Source organism: Trachinotus anak, unplaced genomic scaffold (genome assembly GCF_046630095.1).
Source record: "Trachinotus anak isolate AG129_WGS33_773 ecotype Australia unplaced genomic scaffold, CSIRO_AGI_Tana_v1 ptg000013l, whole genome shotgun sequence".
NCBI classification, from domain to species: Eukaryota; Metazoa; Chordata; class Actinopteri; order Carangiformes; family Carangidae; genus Trachinotus; species Trachinotus anak.
The window spans coordinates 11,071,853-11,090,452 of NW_027273864.1; the positions used below are offsets into that span (position 1 = coordinate 11,071,853).

General features: G+C 43.3%; 1 protein-coding gene across 5 annotated transcripts in view; it reads right to left on the bottom strand.

Annotated features, from left to right (window-relative positions):
• The window catches only part of plxna1b (plexin A1b), a 187,373-nt gene that overhangs the window by 139,819 nt on the left and 28,954 nt on the right, over positions 1 to 18,600 (bottom strand). For all 5 annotated transcript variants that reach the window (XM_071493107.1, XM_071493105.1, XM_071493106.1 and 2 more), the window contains exon 2: positions 10,917 to 12,367. In XM_071493107.1, coding sequence (XP_071349208.1) covers positions 10,917 to 12,098 — 1,182 coding nt within the window. In that variant the 5' untranslated portion in view covers positions 12,099 to 12,367. The remainder of the gene's footprint in view (positions 1 to 10,916; positions 12,368 to 18,600) is intronic.

Below are 18,600 nucleotides of genomic sequence, written 5' to 3' on the forward strand. Positions count from 1 at the left end.
GGTCTCTCTGGGGCACTGGAGGGTAAAGGTGCTATAGCATTCCTGCAGGTCTGGAGGGTTTAAACAGCACAGATCAGCATGGAATAAAAGGCGTTTCCCTTGAGGTTGGAAAGCATTTTAATGGAGGCTACATTCTGATGTGGGTTCTGCAATTTAAGGCACTAAAAGATTCCCATGTGAATTAGAGCTGATATTCAGTATGGAAAGAATATTCCTCTCTGTGGTCTCTGCAGGGCTATTGGCTGGAGACGGTATTTAACGTTCTGCAGTGTTTTCAAAGACGCAGAGTTCCTCCGGGGATGAAAGAGTTAAGCCAACAACCTTCCGCTGACTTTGGCAGCAGGGTCTTACAAATGCAGAAGAGGAGGTTTCTTGTTTTGATTTTCACAGGATGCATGTGGCGCACGCTGAATGGAGCTGTGGATTTGCAGTTCATAGGCACATGGCCTTTTCCACTCTGATCTATTATTTCAAAAAGAAGTAGACACAAAAACATGATTATAAATGTGTGTATTGCTGTGGAAGCTGCAACAATGTATTATTTTTATTATTGATATATATATTAATAATATATAACGTATATATTAAAAACATTATAGAAGTTTAATCACTTCTACAATGTCAGAAAAGAGCAAAACATGCTCGTGCTTAAAACATCTTGTTTTGTCCGACACCCAAATCTCTCCAGATCACCATCATATAAGATCAAAACCATTCACTTGCAAGAAGGAGGAACCAATGAGGTTTTATAATTTTTTGCTTTGGAAAAAAAAAGTCAATTACTGAAACAAGTAATCAATTGATCGATGAATCGCTTTTAGGCCATGAAAGGGTTAATACACAGACTGAGAGTGAACCATTATATTTATGGTGTGTATATACTGTACATGCGAGCTGTCAGCTGATCTTCAAGGTCACAGAGAAATATGGGACATAGATACTGCTGATACAATATATGAGGATTGTACACACACACACACACACACACACACACACACACACACACACACACAGAGTGGTCCCAAGAAACAGCTACAGGCCACGTGCGACACTGGCAAACAGCCACAACTGTTGTGGTTCCCCATGGGTGGAGCTGCTTCACCCACTTCACGCTGCAATGTGATGAAATATAGCCATTCATATGGCACTTAACACGCGTGTGCACACAACTCAACCCACAATAACACTGACTGATTACAGATGTACGCTGCCTGGCCCACAACGAAGGAAATGCTGAAATAATCATTCCCCTGTGATGGCTATTTCTTTAACATATTACGTCAGGAAAATATGTGTGGGCACACATTACGCCGACCTCAAGTGGAGCTCGTCAGCAGTCACCTCCATTCAGTCAAACATGTGGAAACAGCAGAGTACAATATGGGCTTATGTATGGGAACATACATGGTGTTGTTGATTGAATACACTGCTCTAAATTACGGCTATTACGGTGGAAGGAAAACATGTATGGCAAACACAGAAACACTCATTCATTCAGTAAGATGCGAATGGATTGAGCAACATGTTGCATTAACAGACGCTATGTTTCTGAATAAAAACATGTTTGTAAACAAAAAAACTAGACAAAATATTTTTTTTTTACTATGGGAGGACAGGAAAGGAGAGAAGAGGACAGAAGAGAGTGAGTGTGTGTTTGTGAGTCTGTGTGTGAGTCAGAGAAAGAGCAAAAAAGACAAGTCTCTCCTCATCGAACCACCAGAAAAACATTACATCACCAGAAACACACATTTCCTACAGTTTTAAATTCAACATGTGATGTTTTGCTGTTAATGTAGACATATGTGCACAAAATGTCCTGTTTCTTTGTGAGTCAGGGTGTGTGTGTGTGTTTTATGACTGTTTGAGAGAGGACAGGATAGAAGTGAAAAGAGAACTGGACAGTGGGAAAGAGAACTAAAAACTTGATGATATCAACCACAGGAGCTGTTCCCCTACAGCCCTCCACCTTGTTTTCAGATGATAAAGGTTTTCACACACACACACACACACACACACACACACACACACACACACACACACACACACACACACACACACACACCCCTAAGATTATGTTGGCAGATGCAGGTGCCTTTTACATGGCGTGTGCCTGGCTCCAAGCAGAGTTGGGGATTCTGGGAGAGGGCAGCTCATAAATTACCCAGAAATCTCAGTGTGGGCCTTGAACTCATGGAGACATTGCTGGAGTCTCCTCAAGAAGAATAAAAACAAGCAGAGCTTGTGTGTGTGTGCACTGTCAGGCATTCATGCATACACTCCTGTGCTGATATAGAAAGCAGAGGAGCAACCTAGCATCTGATGGTTTCCATAGTTACACCTTCATAATGCAAAGTCTGGATGTGAGTCAAGCTGATCAAAGTCAGTCAACATGACTGCCCCAGAAGTATATAGGTCCTTCTCTCATATAGTATTATTTTGTTAGAAGCAAAGGGGAGAGAAATAATGTATGGCAGACACACAGACACACACACACACACACAAAGTGAATTACAGATTTCAAGATGCTTGTTTACTCTGACAGCTCTTCAGTGTATCACACAACTGTTGGAAACTGGCAACTAACACACATAAGAAAGATACCACAAACAAACTACACGTATGTATATCAATATTTATCTTTTTTTATTTTATGTATTATCTATGATCCTGGAATGATATTACTAGGCTATTTAAACGGGTGATTCTCATACCAAAACAAATATTCTTACATATATTGGATGAAGGCCCTCTGGTTATTGTAGTATTTGTTTTGTATCCCTTAAACCTGTTTATATGAAAACTATTTTAGGGATTTTGTTAGGGATCCATTCAGCACACACAGTCGAGAAGCAATTCATGTTTCACTTAAATTAATTATTCATCTTATGATGGTAATTCAGTCACCAAACATACAATTTTAATTTTGCATTGAATTACTATTTTAAATCTTCAGAGGGCATGAGTGTGAGTTTTATATTTTTCTATCAATTTGATGATGATTTGCTTTCATTTAACTTTAAAAAAAAAAACAACTCACTGTTCTGAGCCTATAAACACCACAATTCCCAAGGCAACCTCACATTACGATAATGCTGTGCATGACATGTTCAAAGTATGTTGTTCATGTGCAAGAACAAATCCACACACAGACCCACTCATTTGCCTCTGAAATAACCTGTGTTTAGCTTAACAACATGTAAACATATCATAAGATTCATCACTGACGTCATCTATGATGCCTATGGCTCCAGAGACAGAGTGCGTTTGATTGTCCGACCAAAAATGTTTATACAGGCTGATGATTTAAAACTCAGGTCTAGAGGTGTATAAGAGAAATAAATGTTGCAGGAAAGAATTTATTTTTGTCCAAATTGTTTTCTAGAATACGTTATTTGATCCTCACTGATCAATAATTTAGAAAAAGAGATGACTGCAACAATTCCATATTCATGGGTTGCAGGGTAGTAATTTCTATGTTGAGTGCACTCCAGGCAGACAGTGAAACCTCAAGGAGTTGGCACCTTTTCAGAGAGCTGCTTCCAAAAGCTATCACCGCATGTTCAGACCGCTATTCAACTGAATGGGAGATACAGAGGAGAAGTAATACACAATGTATGGAGTCTGTACAAGAGGAAATACGATCGTAAACGTGCACAAAGACATAGAGTCCCTTGAAAATGAATATTTGCCAATGTAAGCTTGTGAGCTTACATTACAACGCTGTTGGAAACAAGCGGAGTGGTTGCGTTCAGAAGATCACCAGTTCAGCAGCTGGGAAATGCGGGTGGGGAAAGTGAATGAGTAACGCACTTTCCCCCTCCATCATCAACCACCACAGCTGCCCTTAAGCAAAGTACTTAACCTCCAACTGCTTGGTTGGAGCAGCTCAGTGACCAGAAGAGGAAAGCGGGGTCAGCAGATTTAAAGGTTTCAAACAGCAAAAGATATTCTAAGAAATGTTACCTGTAACTGAATCCAAGATGTATCAAGTACCAGCTCGTCAGTATATGATTCATTTGACCAAATGTTCAAGTTCAAGTAATATAATTCTTTAAGTCTTAAAGCAAAACTATTTGTAAAGTCATTTTGCATCTGCATATAAACCCAGCTATAATAAATAAAGTTTTTTCTGTGTTTTATACAAGCACAAAACACAGAAAAACACATGTATGATTATGAAAGCAAACCAGTGATGAAGTATAAAGTTATAGTATAAACTGTAAAGCTGGAGGCAGATGTGAGCATTTAAAAAGGACACTGTAAGCAAACAAACACACCAAGACTATTAGTATGAGCAACACAGGCGCAACCCCTGCCCCACATTTTCTGATTACTCCTGATAATGATGTATGCAACACAACACCCACACACAGTACGGATCAATACATAATTACACTGACAATTAGTATCATTAGAGTGGTGCTAGAGATGGGGATTTGTTGAGCTAAACACTCCTCAGAGAGTGAGAGGGAGAGAGAAAGGTCAGAAAAAAGAGAGAATTAAGCAGCTCACACACAGTCTGCATGGGGTCTTTTCCAAAAGGTTTTCTATTGTCCCTTAATAATGGGATGAGAGCGACACTTGAGCTCAGTGCGGGTGTGATATTGTTGGCTCACACACAAGCGCTCTCGCACTCTCTCGCACTCACACACACACACACACACACACACACACACACACACACACACACACACACACACACACACACACACCCCAATGTGATGCAAATCAAAACTCTATCCTGTGTGAGAATGATCAAATTCCTCATTTCAAATCAAATCAAATATCAACCGAAACATGACCCATTAGTACAAACAACGTTTAAGACAAGCTGCCCAATCAGTGTGTCTGAGCTCAGCTCATTTAGACTGTCAATTAACTCCGCTCATCAACTCTGGCTCAATTAATCAGGTCTAATTACTTAAACGCATTTGCCGGCACATCCTTTTAAATTAGGTCCACAGAAATAGGACTGTGTTTTACAAAGACCACAAGTGAGTTACGTTCATTAGATGATATTCATAATGATGGATTTAATAAGGTTAGGAGCTCGCCTTGAAGTCAATTCCACTTTGTCTTTTCTGTAACAACGTAATGAAAATCTGCTTTCTTTATGGGCTCATGACATGCAGAATATTTGTTGTAACATGACTAATGGCAGCAATGAAGCCTGGTATTCCATTATCACTTTTTTATTTTATTTTTTTACATTTTTGTCTCATCTTGCCAAATAAATATTACAGGCTTACAGACCTTAAAACAAAACCATAAATCAATTCTAAGGGTGAACACAGGATCTTCAGTGACACAGTATAATAGAGTGTTTTCTTATTAGGCATATGTAAAGGGATCAGTTATAACATTTGCATCTGCTATACTGCTGTAGCCAGTCTCCAGAGTGCGACTCGCCCCAGGGTGCTTCTTAGTCTGATAACCATGCTTCTCTCAGCAGCTACCCCGACTAGACCAAACACAAACACACTCACAGCTGGCTGATAACCTACAGCTCCAGCAGCAGCAATATCTGTTTGTTTGGATTAAACAGAACTAAATAGTTTTCAATACTCAGTAATACGCTCAATGCCTGTACTAAGAAAAAACCTGTCTATGAAAAAACCAAGGCAAAAAGCATCAGCCACAGCAAGTCAGTGCAGCAATACCACAGCGACAAGCACTTTAAACTATGAAGCTACAAAAACAAAAAAAAACAAAACAAAAAAAAAAACAAAAAAAATCAAACAAGTGATCATTTCAGTATTGATTTCAGGTTTAGCATCAAATCTCACCTTTGACATTGCTGGCCACACAACAGCTGGTCTATGCACCATCAAAAGATGACTGACTTTTTGCTATGATTGATTCTCCGATTGATTGATGAATTGGTATGTGACAAAGTTCAAAACCTCCCCCATCCATCTGGTGATCAAGAGAAAGCAACTTGACATTTTGAATAGTCCTCAGGTCAGATATGAGCCTCATTTCCAATGAGGACAAGGAATGTCCCCATTAAGTCTTTTTTCCTTTCTTTCCCATTATTTCAGCCCCAATTTGCATCTTTAAATATTTAGTATGAGCTGATTTTAGGTCCTTCACCAACATTTCTATTTTTCTAGATGATTCATCTGTTGTAAAGTTCAGAGCTTTGACACCTTTTTTAAAATGTATTCCCAAAGTTTTTTCTACATTTTCTGTGCAGAAAGCTTGCTGGGAAATTGAAACTGCTGGCTTATATTAATTTGTTTGTGTTGCTCTGTAATTCCACAAGCATTTTAACAAGAGAGAAGGGTTGTTTTTGACAGCTTGTGTGCCCAGAGCAAAATGCTTTACATTGGAAATTGATCAGGCTTTATAGCTAGACAATGCTGATCAATTAGAAAGTGCCTTGATCAGCCCAAAAACCAAAGCTGCTGTGTTGTATGCTGAAGAGATTCAAAAAGAGCTTTCAGAGGCTAATGTGACCGTGGGTCCCACCACGGCCCTGGTGTTAAATTCCCTGACTTTTCAATGACTTTCTATGACTAACTAAGTGCACTTTAAAAGCTTACTACTTTAATGTTTTGTTTGCTGTGGCCGTAACAGCTGGAAACCACTATTTAATGTGATGAATTTAGCGAATAAAAAACTTTATTCTGCAAAGTGACCCCTGAGCTAAGAGAGTCCCTGACTTTCTCAAACCGGAGTATGCCGTTTTAAATCCAGTGATATTTCATAAAGACACCCCAAAGGAGTTTGTTGTGTTCCTGAGTCCTCATTATTATAGCACCTACTCCTAGGTATGCGCACGCACACACACACACAGCGTTGACATGACAGAGGGGCTTGCTGCTGAGGAGGACAGTGTGGTGACCAGGTGACGGACGCCGATATTATATGTGAAGCAGCCAGCGTTCAATCAGGCTCTCCTCTCCTCCCTCTATCTCGCTCCCCTCTTTCTGTCATCCGCCCTTTTCTCCCGCTGTTCTTGGCTGTGGCGGTGAAAAGATTTCTGGGGCTATCACTCTTACTCTCGCCCTCCCCTTCTCTCTGTCTGTGAATCACTGCCTCTCCTCCGAACACACCCTGGCTGTAAAAAGACATGCAGCCCTCTCTTTGGCCGGTTTTTTTCCTTTCTCTCTTTCTCTCTCGCTCTCTCTCTCACCCTCTCTACATACCATTTTCTTTCCTCAAAATTCAAACTGTCATCACTAACAACACAACATAACATTGTCGTCTCGTCCAAATGACGGTTAGCCAGCCATGACTGCAGCACAAAACATGGCTCCACATCAAACTCCTCGTGACTGACATTGTTGGACATTTTCATGGTGCTAACAGTGAAAGGACATATCTCCTCTCTTCATCTAGCCTGCAGCCTTGATGTTTTGGTTTCCTGTTTTCCAAAATGCAACATCAGTTAGAGAACAGTTACACATACCTACAGTACAGACATTTCTACAGCAACCAGTGCAGGCACGTCAAAGAGGCCTCATGCTCAGCCTTATCGCCTGCAAATAGCAGTACTAAAGATAAGGTTTAAAAAACTTGCTAATTTGTTTGTATTCTGGACAACTTCTATAAAGCTGCTGATTTTCTTGCTTCTTTTGTGCTTTCTTTCTCAATCCCCTCCCTTTTCCCTTGGCTCGCTCTGTTATTTTCACACTCACTCTCTCTCATCTCCTCAACACCATCCTTCAAATTCCTTTACTCTCTTCTGTGTATTGCTTTGGCATCTAACTCTCTCTTCCTCTTGGACTCCCTCTTGTTCTCTCATTTTTACACCCGCCCACATCCTCCACCTCTCTCTCCCTCTCTCTCTGGATCTGGCTGCTATTATTTACCTCCTGCAACTTGTTCATCCGTTCTTGTGCTCACCTACATGACTCTCGTCTCCCCCCTTTTCTCACTACACTCTTTATCCTTCAATTTTCCTTTTTTTTTGCATTCATCTTCCTCTCAGTCCACCCTTACTTAGCAACTCTCTTCTCTCCATCTCTCTCTCTCCCTCGTTCAGTGGAAATGGTTTGTATTGATCCACTCTCAAACCAGGGAGAAGGTCAGGGGTTCACTAATAAAGCTCAGGGACAAAACAGAGACACACAAACAAACACATGGCCGCACATACACAGCAGAGCAAATATAGCCAGGTAACAGGACTGAAGTGATGAATGGTGTGTGTCTGCTTCATCTGAGTTTCTACACACACACACACACACACACACACACACACACACGTGTGCTGCTTGTAATATGCCCAAACATTTATGTTTTTACAGAAAAATAGCCACCATCTCACTGTGACCATAAATATCCTAATGATGGCCAGAGGCTGGAAAATTATGATCCGACACAAATATGAACTCCGCACAGGGAGCTGACAGAGTGCACGGTCATCCATCATTGCTGTGTGGCTAACAGCTGTCTGGGCCCCCCCCCCACAGCGCACCCTCGGTCATGCACTCTCCACCACTCTATGGCAGGGTCAACCTAAACGTATTCCCCCTCCAGCCCCTCCCACCACAGTGCCTTTCCCACACTGCTCAGTCAAACGTAGTTGAGGTAGGCATTTATGAGTTTGTAGCCTAGAGGTTAGAGAAGTGCATTTGAATTCCTGCAGTGGCTGGGAAACTCTGGGCGGGGCTCAGTGCCAAACACTGGGAGCTTAAAGGTTAGAGAGCTGTGGAGAGGGAGATTGCCAGTTCATATACCTGGATCAGTTGGCAAAATGGAAGCGAGGAAGTGACTTCCTGTTAGTTTTATAGGTCTGTCCTAACTTACAGTCCAGCTGTTATGAGGAGAAGTGGCCCCCAGTGGCTGGTATAAACCCAGAATCACAGAGAACGTTTTTGTCATTTCGCTTTTACTGAATCCCTGATCACCTTCAGATTTTGAACAGTGAAGACAGATACATGACCATAAAATCACATGCGATGGTCATGGAGGAGGATGAGCTGTGTGTATGTCAAAACTAGTATATTTAAGCTCATAGTTGCATCCCTCTGTCATTGTCTATTGCAGCTGTTTAAGCAACAACTCTTGACTAGCTTATACTGTGACCTTCATTCTTTGCATTAAGAGTAAATGCTTAATGCAGTGTAAATGTTTTTACAGTTAATGATTACATCACTGTTAGTTTATATGAGACAACAGGTTTTGAGAGGATGTTTGAGTGATGATAAAATATCACTGTGTGTAATCTATATGTAAACCTGGTTTATTCTGCTGTGGACTGTGGACTGTTTTGGACTTTACTGAGGTTGGAGAGTCCATTTATGGCAAGTTATCAAGAGAGTAATATTTTTTTCCTAGCAGCACAATGCAACAAAGTTATCTACCTGGTACGTGAACTTGCAAATACAGCGGTTGTCTGGCGAGAGCAGCAAGATACCAAATGATGTTGCACTGCAAATAATGGTAGAGTCCAATTCTTCGCTACACTAACCTGTGATTTTACACCATAGGCACTAAAAGGCCCTGCTGCACCAGAGCAAAGGTCTAATTGAAATGAATGAGACAGTGTGTTTTTTTTTTTCGTTTTTTTTTGCCTCAAAGCTATTGTCAGTGTGATGGGCCCTAAGAAAGAACAGCCACAGAAAAGAATGAAAACAACCACCAAACAGGAAACAGACTACATCTACACAAGGTGGCAAAAAGGGGGGAGAAAGGGAGGTGAGAGAGGACATGGCTGGGTTATTCACATCACTTCCACTACCACACAAAACACACCTGTGCGCTCAAGCTAATGAAGACCTACACAGAGAAAGAGTGCTGTTTTTACCAAGTATCTCACTCCATTAGACGCAACACAGGGTGAATGGTTTCTGTGTGTGTGTGTGTGTGTGTGTGTGTGTGTGTGTGTGTGTGTGTGTGTGTGTGTGTGTGTGTGTGTGTGTAAAATGAAGACACCTGCCGGTAAAAATGGTGTGCACTGACATTTAAAAAAAAAAAAAAGCTTTAAAATGGGTCTTTTAATTAAGCTATCTTAAGAGAGAGCAAGATGGAGGGGATGGATGGTTGATTTTAAAGAGCACACAGGATGGAAGATGGGGTCTCTGAGACAGGTGGTCAACTAAGAGTGAGGCACACTAAACACTAATGGAACAGAAATATATTCAGACAGGATTCAGGCAGATGCGCCCTGAAGAGAGTGGGTGTGCAGAAGGAGAAAGGAATGAGGAATGAAGGTCAGAGGAAATAAAGGAAGGGAACAGTTGGATACGTTACACCATAGAGAAAACTAGGCTGTGTGCCGTTAAGGAGTGCCTTGAGGTCTCCACTGTGCGTGCATGTATGTGCATCTGCGTGAGCGCTGTCCTCTGTAACACATGCAGGGCCATGCGCTGTGGATCAGTTAGCAAAAACCAAGTCTAGCTCATGCTATCCCCCAGGATCTCACACTGCAGTGCACCAACTCATGCTGCGCGTATGTGTGCGTCTGTGTGCCAGCGCTACTCCTGAGTGACACTTCACAAATCCAGGGGACTGGGCTAATGATGTCCCCTGTCTGACTAAATCAAAGCACCACAAGGCTGTGGGGACAGAGAAAAAGTGCGGGAAAAAAAGTGGAAAGAAGACAGCAGGAGAAAGACATAAGAGCGTTTCACATTTTCATATTGTTAATCACTGTGGGCCTGTAGCTGTGGTCCTGGTGAATGAACCTAGCTGGGGTAGGGCCAGTGTTCAGTTAGCAGGCATGCAGAGGAAAAAAAGGCTGAGTGGAGGAATAGGAGTAGCAGACTGTGACACAAACTTATTGACATCAAGACTAGTCTTTAATATTTGACTACTGGATGTGTGTATACTCATGTATGCGAGCAAGTGAGCGGTGCTCATTTGCAAAAAGGGCTGTCCCATTAGAATGGTTCCTAAAGGGCCAACTAATGCTAATTTGCTCAGCATCAAAGTGAACAGAGAGAACAGATAGAAAGTTTTGAGCTTACCGAGTTGATGCATGCAAGCTCCTTGTTGAGCAGCCAGGGTAAGGAGAGTTTCCCGTCTCCCTTGTAGCAGGACTGAATCCTTTCTTTGATCTTCTCCTTTATCCTCCTCAGGGTGAACAGGCACAATGCTGACTCTTTGGGTGGTTTGGCCCGATTCTTCTGACCCTGAGAGAAGACTGTGAAGAGGATGTCTTCATTCTCGGAGATCCCAAGAGAGTTGGCCAGCTGCCGGCCCGGCCGAGCCAAGAAGGCATCCTGCACCAGGCGGTACTCTACCCCGTCTTTAGTGCAGCCTATGGGGAACTCAACGTAAGAGTAAAACTTGGGGTCGTCCACGCAGAGGCGGACAATTTTGGAGGTGAAGAACTGCTCTCCACTGGCATCGGGGGAAGTCAGTTGGGTGTCCAGCTGCATTGTTAGATAATAGACAAACTGCTCACTGCTGAAGCTGTACACATAATAGATGTCGAAAGCAGGGAACTTGGACAGAGTGTCCGAGGGGATCTTCAGCTGAGAGGAGACAAACTCATCCTGATAGACAAAGCTGAACATGTCGGCATTTTCTTCATTCTCCATCAGCTTGCGGCTGGACAAGGTTGGAAAGTATTCAGATTTGCCATCAATAGGGGTTCCAATGAACAGCTTGCTGGTAGGACTATGGGGGGAGCTTATGATCACCCCAGACATGGTACCTGACTCTGCCACACTGGAGAGGTAGTGCTCCTTACGGTGGTGGGGCTCGCCAAGTTTAAAGAGGTCATCCAGTCGTAGGAACTGGCAGATGCCCTGTGAGGTGCTGCCACAGGCAATGAGGCGGTTCTGTGCGTAGTCTATGAGAAGAAGTTTATTCACATTGCGGGTCTGGGCCAAGTCATGAGGGCAGGACTGGACACTGGGTGGAGGGTAGCACTTCTCATTGTCCACCACTGGGCCAGTCATGTGGCTGCGCAGTTTGGTCAGGTTGCTAGACAGCTTGAAAATCCAGTTGATAGCTCCCACATAGACCTCTCCAGTTTTGTTGTGTATGGCCAGATGTGTGAGCCCCGACTCAACGGGGGCAAATCGTTTGAAGGGCGGGGGTTGGCCTCCAGAGAAGGATGACCTCATAATAAGTAAAAGCCCCAAGAGGAGAAACAAGTTCCCCGGGCCAGGGGAGGCTGCTGACCGAGCTAAGGGACACATATCTGGGCTGTCTAGAGGCAAGGCTTAGGGGGATGGGGAAGGAGAAAGAGAGGAGGAGGAGGTGGAGGAGTAAGTGCTCTGGTACCAGGTCCCAGGTCAGGATTTTCTTTCTTCTGTCCTCTACTGTCAAGGAATAAGGGAGGACAGTTTCAGGGAGAGAGAGAAGGATAAGGGAAGGGGAGACAAAACTCCTATTGATATGCTGTCCTGTTCTCAGAGTTGCAAGCCGTCATCAAGAACATCATCCACAGAGGTGCGAGGTGGGAGCCCTGGAAGGCAAAAAGAAAAACATGGTGAGTGTCCGAGGAATACTTCCTATTGATTATGCAGGCAGATAGGCTCACAAATTACACAGCCAAAATTAGAAAAATTCAAGCTGACATTTGCCCCAGTTATAAATAAATGATATCAAATCAAGTCTGGAAGGCAAATGTGTGTCGGCATTTAATTATGAGTGAAGATAGCAGGGGAGGCATGGGCCGATTATTAAAGGCTCTGTACACATAATGTGAGTCGTGCTGGAATGAGTTATAGACTCACAACACTGAACTCTTTAATATTTCATAACTTCTATGTTACTATGGTGGCTTTAGAGGAGGCGTGTGTTTGAAGAAGTGCCAGTGGGTCCTGTTATACTGACAGCAAGCAATTTATAACCAGGACTGAACGAAGGCTTTGCTGCAATGGTTTCAACAGTATCAACACACTATCCAGTACCCCCTTATTGTAATCACACCTGCAGTTCTGGCGTCCAGGCATCAGGCTCAGGGGGCTATGTTCATAGTATATACTATACATTATCAGGACAAATATAACTTAAACAGACTGAAATATTAAGATCCTTGTCAGAGATGTCTTATTAACAACTTAAGTTACAAAGGGTCCCTGTCTCACACAATGCAGCCCCCTCTATCCAGGCAGCAGTCACACCTGCCTGTCTCTTGTTGTCACCAGTGAGACCGTTCGTCATCGTTCTTTTGAATTACACCACTGCAGTGGCACAGTGAGGGTTCTGGTGTGACTTTCATGGAAAAGTTGAATCCGACTCAACCTCTACTGGAACACGATGGAACATTATCTGGAAATGTATTGTATTCGCAAATAAAATGCATTTAAGCACACACACACACAAGGTAGAATATCTTATAGCATTGATGTCTCAGTTCAACAGTTTCCCCCGAAATGATCAACAAAGGATAAGATGACAGCAGTGCACCTAAACCTTCAAAACTTTGGTGTATTTCTCAAACTGGACTCCTAGGATGTTTTCTTGTCACCAATACATGCTTGCACCAGTGCCACACAGTCTTGTCGTCACACAGCACTATTTTCAGTCTGAAAGAGGCATAACTGTGCACAATTTTGTGTGTTTGGCCCCATTTTCTTCCTCACTACCATCATTGTCCTCTCATACCAGCCAATTCTGAGAAATGAAGAGCAGCGTCTTGGCAAATTTATGTTTACTTAGGCCTGCTTTCATTTATAAGATTTCCACAAATACAAATATATTTCTCATAGCAGAAAATATACCCTGCGGCCTTGACAACCTAGGATGAGGAAAACAGAGGGGGTCTATTTAAGGGAAGAAGTGAGATAATTTATAGGATTGAGGTTACACAGGTTAAGGACAGGGAGGAGGAGAAGAGGAGTCATAGTAGAGAGTATTTGCTCCTTAGGGCGTCCTCCAATGATAATACAATGGTGAGGAGCAGGGTTTGCTGGGCACATGCTGCTACTTGACAGGCCAATCATGTTCCTTCAATGCTGGGACATTAGTTCTCCTGTAAATGCTGATTATGCAAAACAGGACGCAACTCTCCCAGGGCCCCCACGCTTCAATTTCACCTTGACTATCAAAGTGTCTGTGCGAAGGGTGTTTTATGACCACGTCGAATTGGAAAAGATGAGAGACAGTGCAGAGAGATGAGGAGGGTAGGAGGATGGCGAAGGGGGATGGAGGGGGCAAAAACATGAGATAAGAGAAAAATCAAAAGGAGGAAAGAGGGGAAGAGAGACAATGAGCAAGGTCTCGGTCTCTGCCTCCCGCTGCCTATCTGTCTATCAATCACCAAGTATAATGGGTCAGGGACTGTGGTCATTTTCTCAAGCTCTGAGATTGATGTGAGTGCATTTCAAAACCAGCTTCTTTTTTGTTTTATGCAGCCATCCTTGAAAAAGGCAGCCAAGTTTGAGGCAACACTGGAGGGAAAAAATGCACTTTTGCAAGTACTCAAAGAATTAAACACTCCAGTAAGAGGAGTTATTGAATTGTTCATCAATTTTAGTCGCTGCTGCTGCAAACAGGTGACAGGAAAAATAGTAGCAGCGATGTTCACGGAATAGCAAACCATAGCTCAGCTGTGACAAAGCTAGCAAGGTTCAGGGAGAGGTGGTGTCATCCAGTTTCCACCAGTGAAAGGCTGGGAGAAGAGAAGTGTAAAGGAGAGGGAATAAAACAAGGAAAGAAAGAAGCACAGAGCAGGAAAAAAAGTGAGAGAACGAAAGACATTTAGAGAGAAAGGCAGAAGGGTGAGTGAGGAGCAGTGGGAGTCAAACAAAAGGCAGCATTTCTGCTGCATTTTCATCAGGGTTTTACCTTCGCTTGAATCAAGCCAGGGTGGCCCCACAGATCGAGGCACCTCTGCACAGTAACTGCAGACAGAAGGGCCTGAGCTGCAGTTATCAGATATACCGCCACTCTCTACTCTGAGATTAAAACGACTTGACGCGGATGGTGGCCTCTTCGACATAAGCAGCCGCAATAAAGTGACGAGCAAGCCTATAAAAAAAAAAAATTAAAAAAAACTAATTTCTTGCTCAATGGTACAGTTGCGCCGTGCGACGAGAGCAGATGTCAATTTAAAGCGTGGCAGCGCGTAGGGAGGCCGGCTGCCTCATTTTCCTTTGTCATTTCAAGTGAGGGAAAGATACAATGAGGCAGAGTGAGTGAGCGAGCAAACAAGAGATCCTAATAAAAAACGAGAGAGAGGACCTGTAGAAAAAAAAATAAAAATGTCCTCACAGTAATTCCTCTTCATTTAAGCCAGTCACAGCTTGATGGCAGAGAGTGTGAATCACACAACAAATTGCATCCGGGGGTATCCAGCTGCTTGTTATCTATCCTGTTAATAAGTCTGACATCACCACGCGCTTTAACAAACACAGGTTAATAAAAAGACAGCGTGGAATTGTCCAACTCCATAATATAAACTTTAAGACTTAAATGACAAAAATCAGGATCGACAAAACAATCACACTCATAATGTCTATGCAAATGGGCCCCCAACCCGCCCTTCCTCAATTCTTCCATTTCCATCCCGTCATGGAAGACATTTGTGGTTATAGTCAATTACTCAGCTTCTTACACACGTTTTTTTTTTTTTTTTCCCTCAAATTTCTCCATTTTCCCTCACCCTTCCTTATCCCTCCAAACCCTCTTCAATTTCAATTTCCTTCAGAGCTAAAGTGAAATGGTGGGAAAAGAGCTGGAACAAGGTTACGAGCCATATCTGGCACCATCAAGGAAAAACATGTCAATCATTTTGGGCCGGAGCGTGTCTGTGGCTTTGGGAATGGGCAGCCACCATATCGGGGGAGCCGAGGCCGTTATCACACGAGAGAAAAGCATTAGAGAGGACAGGCAGGAAGGGGCCAAGTTGATTGGATTTGATATCGGGATGTCCTATCAATTGACAGGACTGTAGTGCATCCCTATGGGCATTAGGAATGGGAGTGAGAGAGTGAAGCGAGGTAGAAGACATAACAGAGAGGAAAAAGCTTAGAGAGAAGGAGTCCTTTCACAGCTTTACTTCATTTTGTTTATTTGGTTTGACAGTGGCGGGAATCCTGAGAAGAGGCAGGGTGGTGTGTTTTCCTGTATACGCTGTGAGGACATTTCAGAGGCTGGTGAAGTGCTGAGCTGAGTTGGACCAACTCTCCCTCTCTCCAAAGCAGCTAAACCTGTCCCTTCAGATAATGGTCGCCACTCAGAGCCTAGAGCTGTGCTGATTTATTGCCGGTGGCATATCAATTACAGCACTTGCCACCGGAGGGGAGAAAGAGGAGGAGAAGGTGTCGAGAGAGGGATGATGATGAGGAGGGAAGAAGAGCAGCACTCAGACAAATTCTCTGCCCTCTGCACTGCATCACAACATGTGGGTCACATCTGGGACAAGAGGTAGAAGAGAGAGGGTGGAGCTGAGGATTTGAGAAAGACAGGAAAAATCCTAAAGGGAGATGGGGAAAATGTATGTGAGCGAATGAAGGAAAGGCTCTGAAAATTAATGCAAATTCTCAAGACACGCACTCTCTCATATATGCACAGAGTCAATTATTGTAACCGAACCACCGCATAATCACAGAGGTGACTCCAAGCAATATGGTTTAAAAGACACACACTGGGCACATTTCAACCCCCACACACCCACCACACTCTCTCTCCTCTCAAATAGGATCTATATGTGCACACAAACACATCAAAACATGCACAAAACAAAGAATTATCCAACACATTATGCGCATGCAAATCAAAACACACTAACAAAAACTAAATGGGTCTCTATCTTAATCTGTCCTCCACCTCTTCACTCAGCAGCAAACACACTCCAGAGATTGGAGATTTGCCCGGGGGAGGAAAGGGAGATGGGTGAGGGGATTGAACAGCTCGAGGAGGCCACAGGAAGCGGGTGGTGGTGGTGGTGGTGGTGGCGGAGGGGGTTGGAGGGTTAGAGAGGAGGTAAGATAGAAGGGGAGCCAAGCCCTGGAGCCGTAATCCTCTCCCAGGGTCTGCCTAATCTCACCGCCACTATCCGCATATGGGAAGAATGGATTACCATCCCCCGACACACTGACGGACGGATGGATTGACGGTGGGATGGGTGGCGATCCCCGGATGGACGTCAAGCTCACAGACAGACAAAAACACATGAGAAGTGCGACTGAAGTTATTACAGGATAGAGGATGTGGGTTGTTCTCTAAACGGTTTCGGTGCTTTAAATAAATACACACTCACACAGACACGAGCACGTACACACTGCAGGTAGGGATGATGCAGACTAGTCATTTGCAGCCTGCTTAGCCCACCAGTCTAACATATGTCCCAGGCAGAAGCTGTCTCAGGGGATGTGGTGGGGTGGGGGTGGGGGGGTTGGTCACCGATCAAAACCACACTGAGCCTAAAACGCTCCTCTTAACACACCACAAAAAATCAAAACTCAACAAAGCAATCACTCTGTCTGCCGAGGATTATCACAGAATGTCACTCACTGAAATATTATCACAGAATGAAACTCACTCGAATATTATCAAAAAATATTCAAGCCCATCTGTCATTATCCATGGAAGTTTGTTAGAGGTCATTTTTCAATAGCAGCAGAATGAAAGCTCGAAATGTATTCATAACTGAACCTGGGTATATTTTGTGTCATTATTTCATATTATTCATTATTATTTCATATAATTTATCAGCAAGGCACAAAAAGGTGACAAAAAGGCATTGATGAAGAGAGAATATCCAAAATTTGAGCTAGCACTTCAAAGGTGCCAAAAACAACTTTCCCTATATCGTGTTTAAGGCATCCAGCAAGCCAAGACAAATTTCAGAGGAGGCAAGACCAATTTTCAAGAGGTCAGACAATAGAGGAGTATTGTATATTGTGGTGCCTTGTATCGTTTCCTTCCTGCCTTGGCTGGGGGAACAAGCTGACTGGCAAGTCTTGGGGCGCATAAAAAGCCCTTATGAGTTCTGTTTTAGTGCCAACGTAAATCAGTTTAGTGGAGGACAAGCGCCGGTGCCCTCTCTCTCTCACTCTGTGGCAGGTGGCCTGCCAAAACAAATGCCTTGTTCCAGGGTACAAAAGTAGTGGGTATGTGTGTGTATGTGTCTGTTAGGGAGTCAGGCACTGGAACAAATTGAGCCCCCTGTCTTTAAAGCACCTTGCTGGGCTGACGCTCAAGCTATCAGCCCAGCTGGAGTGATAAAACCTGATCCAGACCTGTCGAGTGGCTACCCTTGACAAGAAGAAGTTGAGAAAACGCTACAGAGCACAAACACTGGCCTCAAACATTGTCCTCTGATTGTTCTATATTAATTTTGTCCAAGTACATTAGCCAAGAATAAATTCTTTACAGCAGTCGCTTTACAAGCTGTTCAGCTCTGTTACATGGAATAATGGAATCTCAAGATTGTAAAATGTTTTTTGGAGAGTATCATGAGCTCCAGGGTCATAAAACACATAATAATAAACAATCACTAAAGCCATGAAAAACAGACTTAAAGACTTTACACCACAGGCTTTTTTGTTAGTCAGTTCACTAATCTGTCACACTCTGATGTCACTTATTTCTTCTGTACTCCAAAAATTTGGTTTCCCAGGCTTGAATCAGTAGCCTGCACAAGGACAAGGGAAGAAACTACTAGTACATCTACTCGCACATTCAAGTGCTGGAGTGGCAGCGAGTGCAAGGACAATGCTCCCCTGACACCCACTGTGTTGTGTGGAT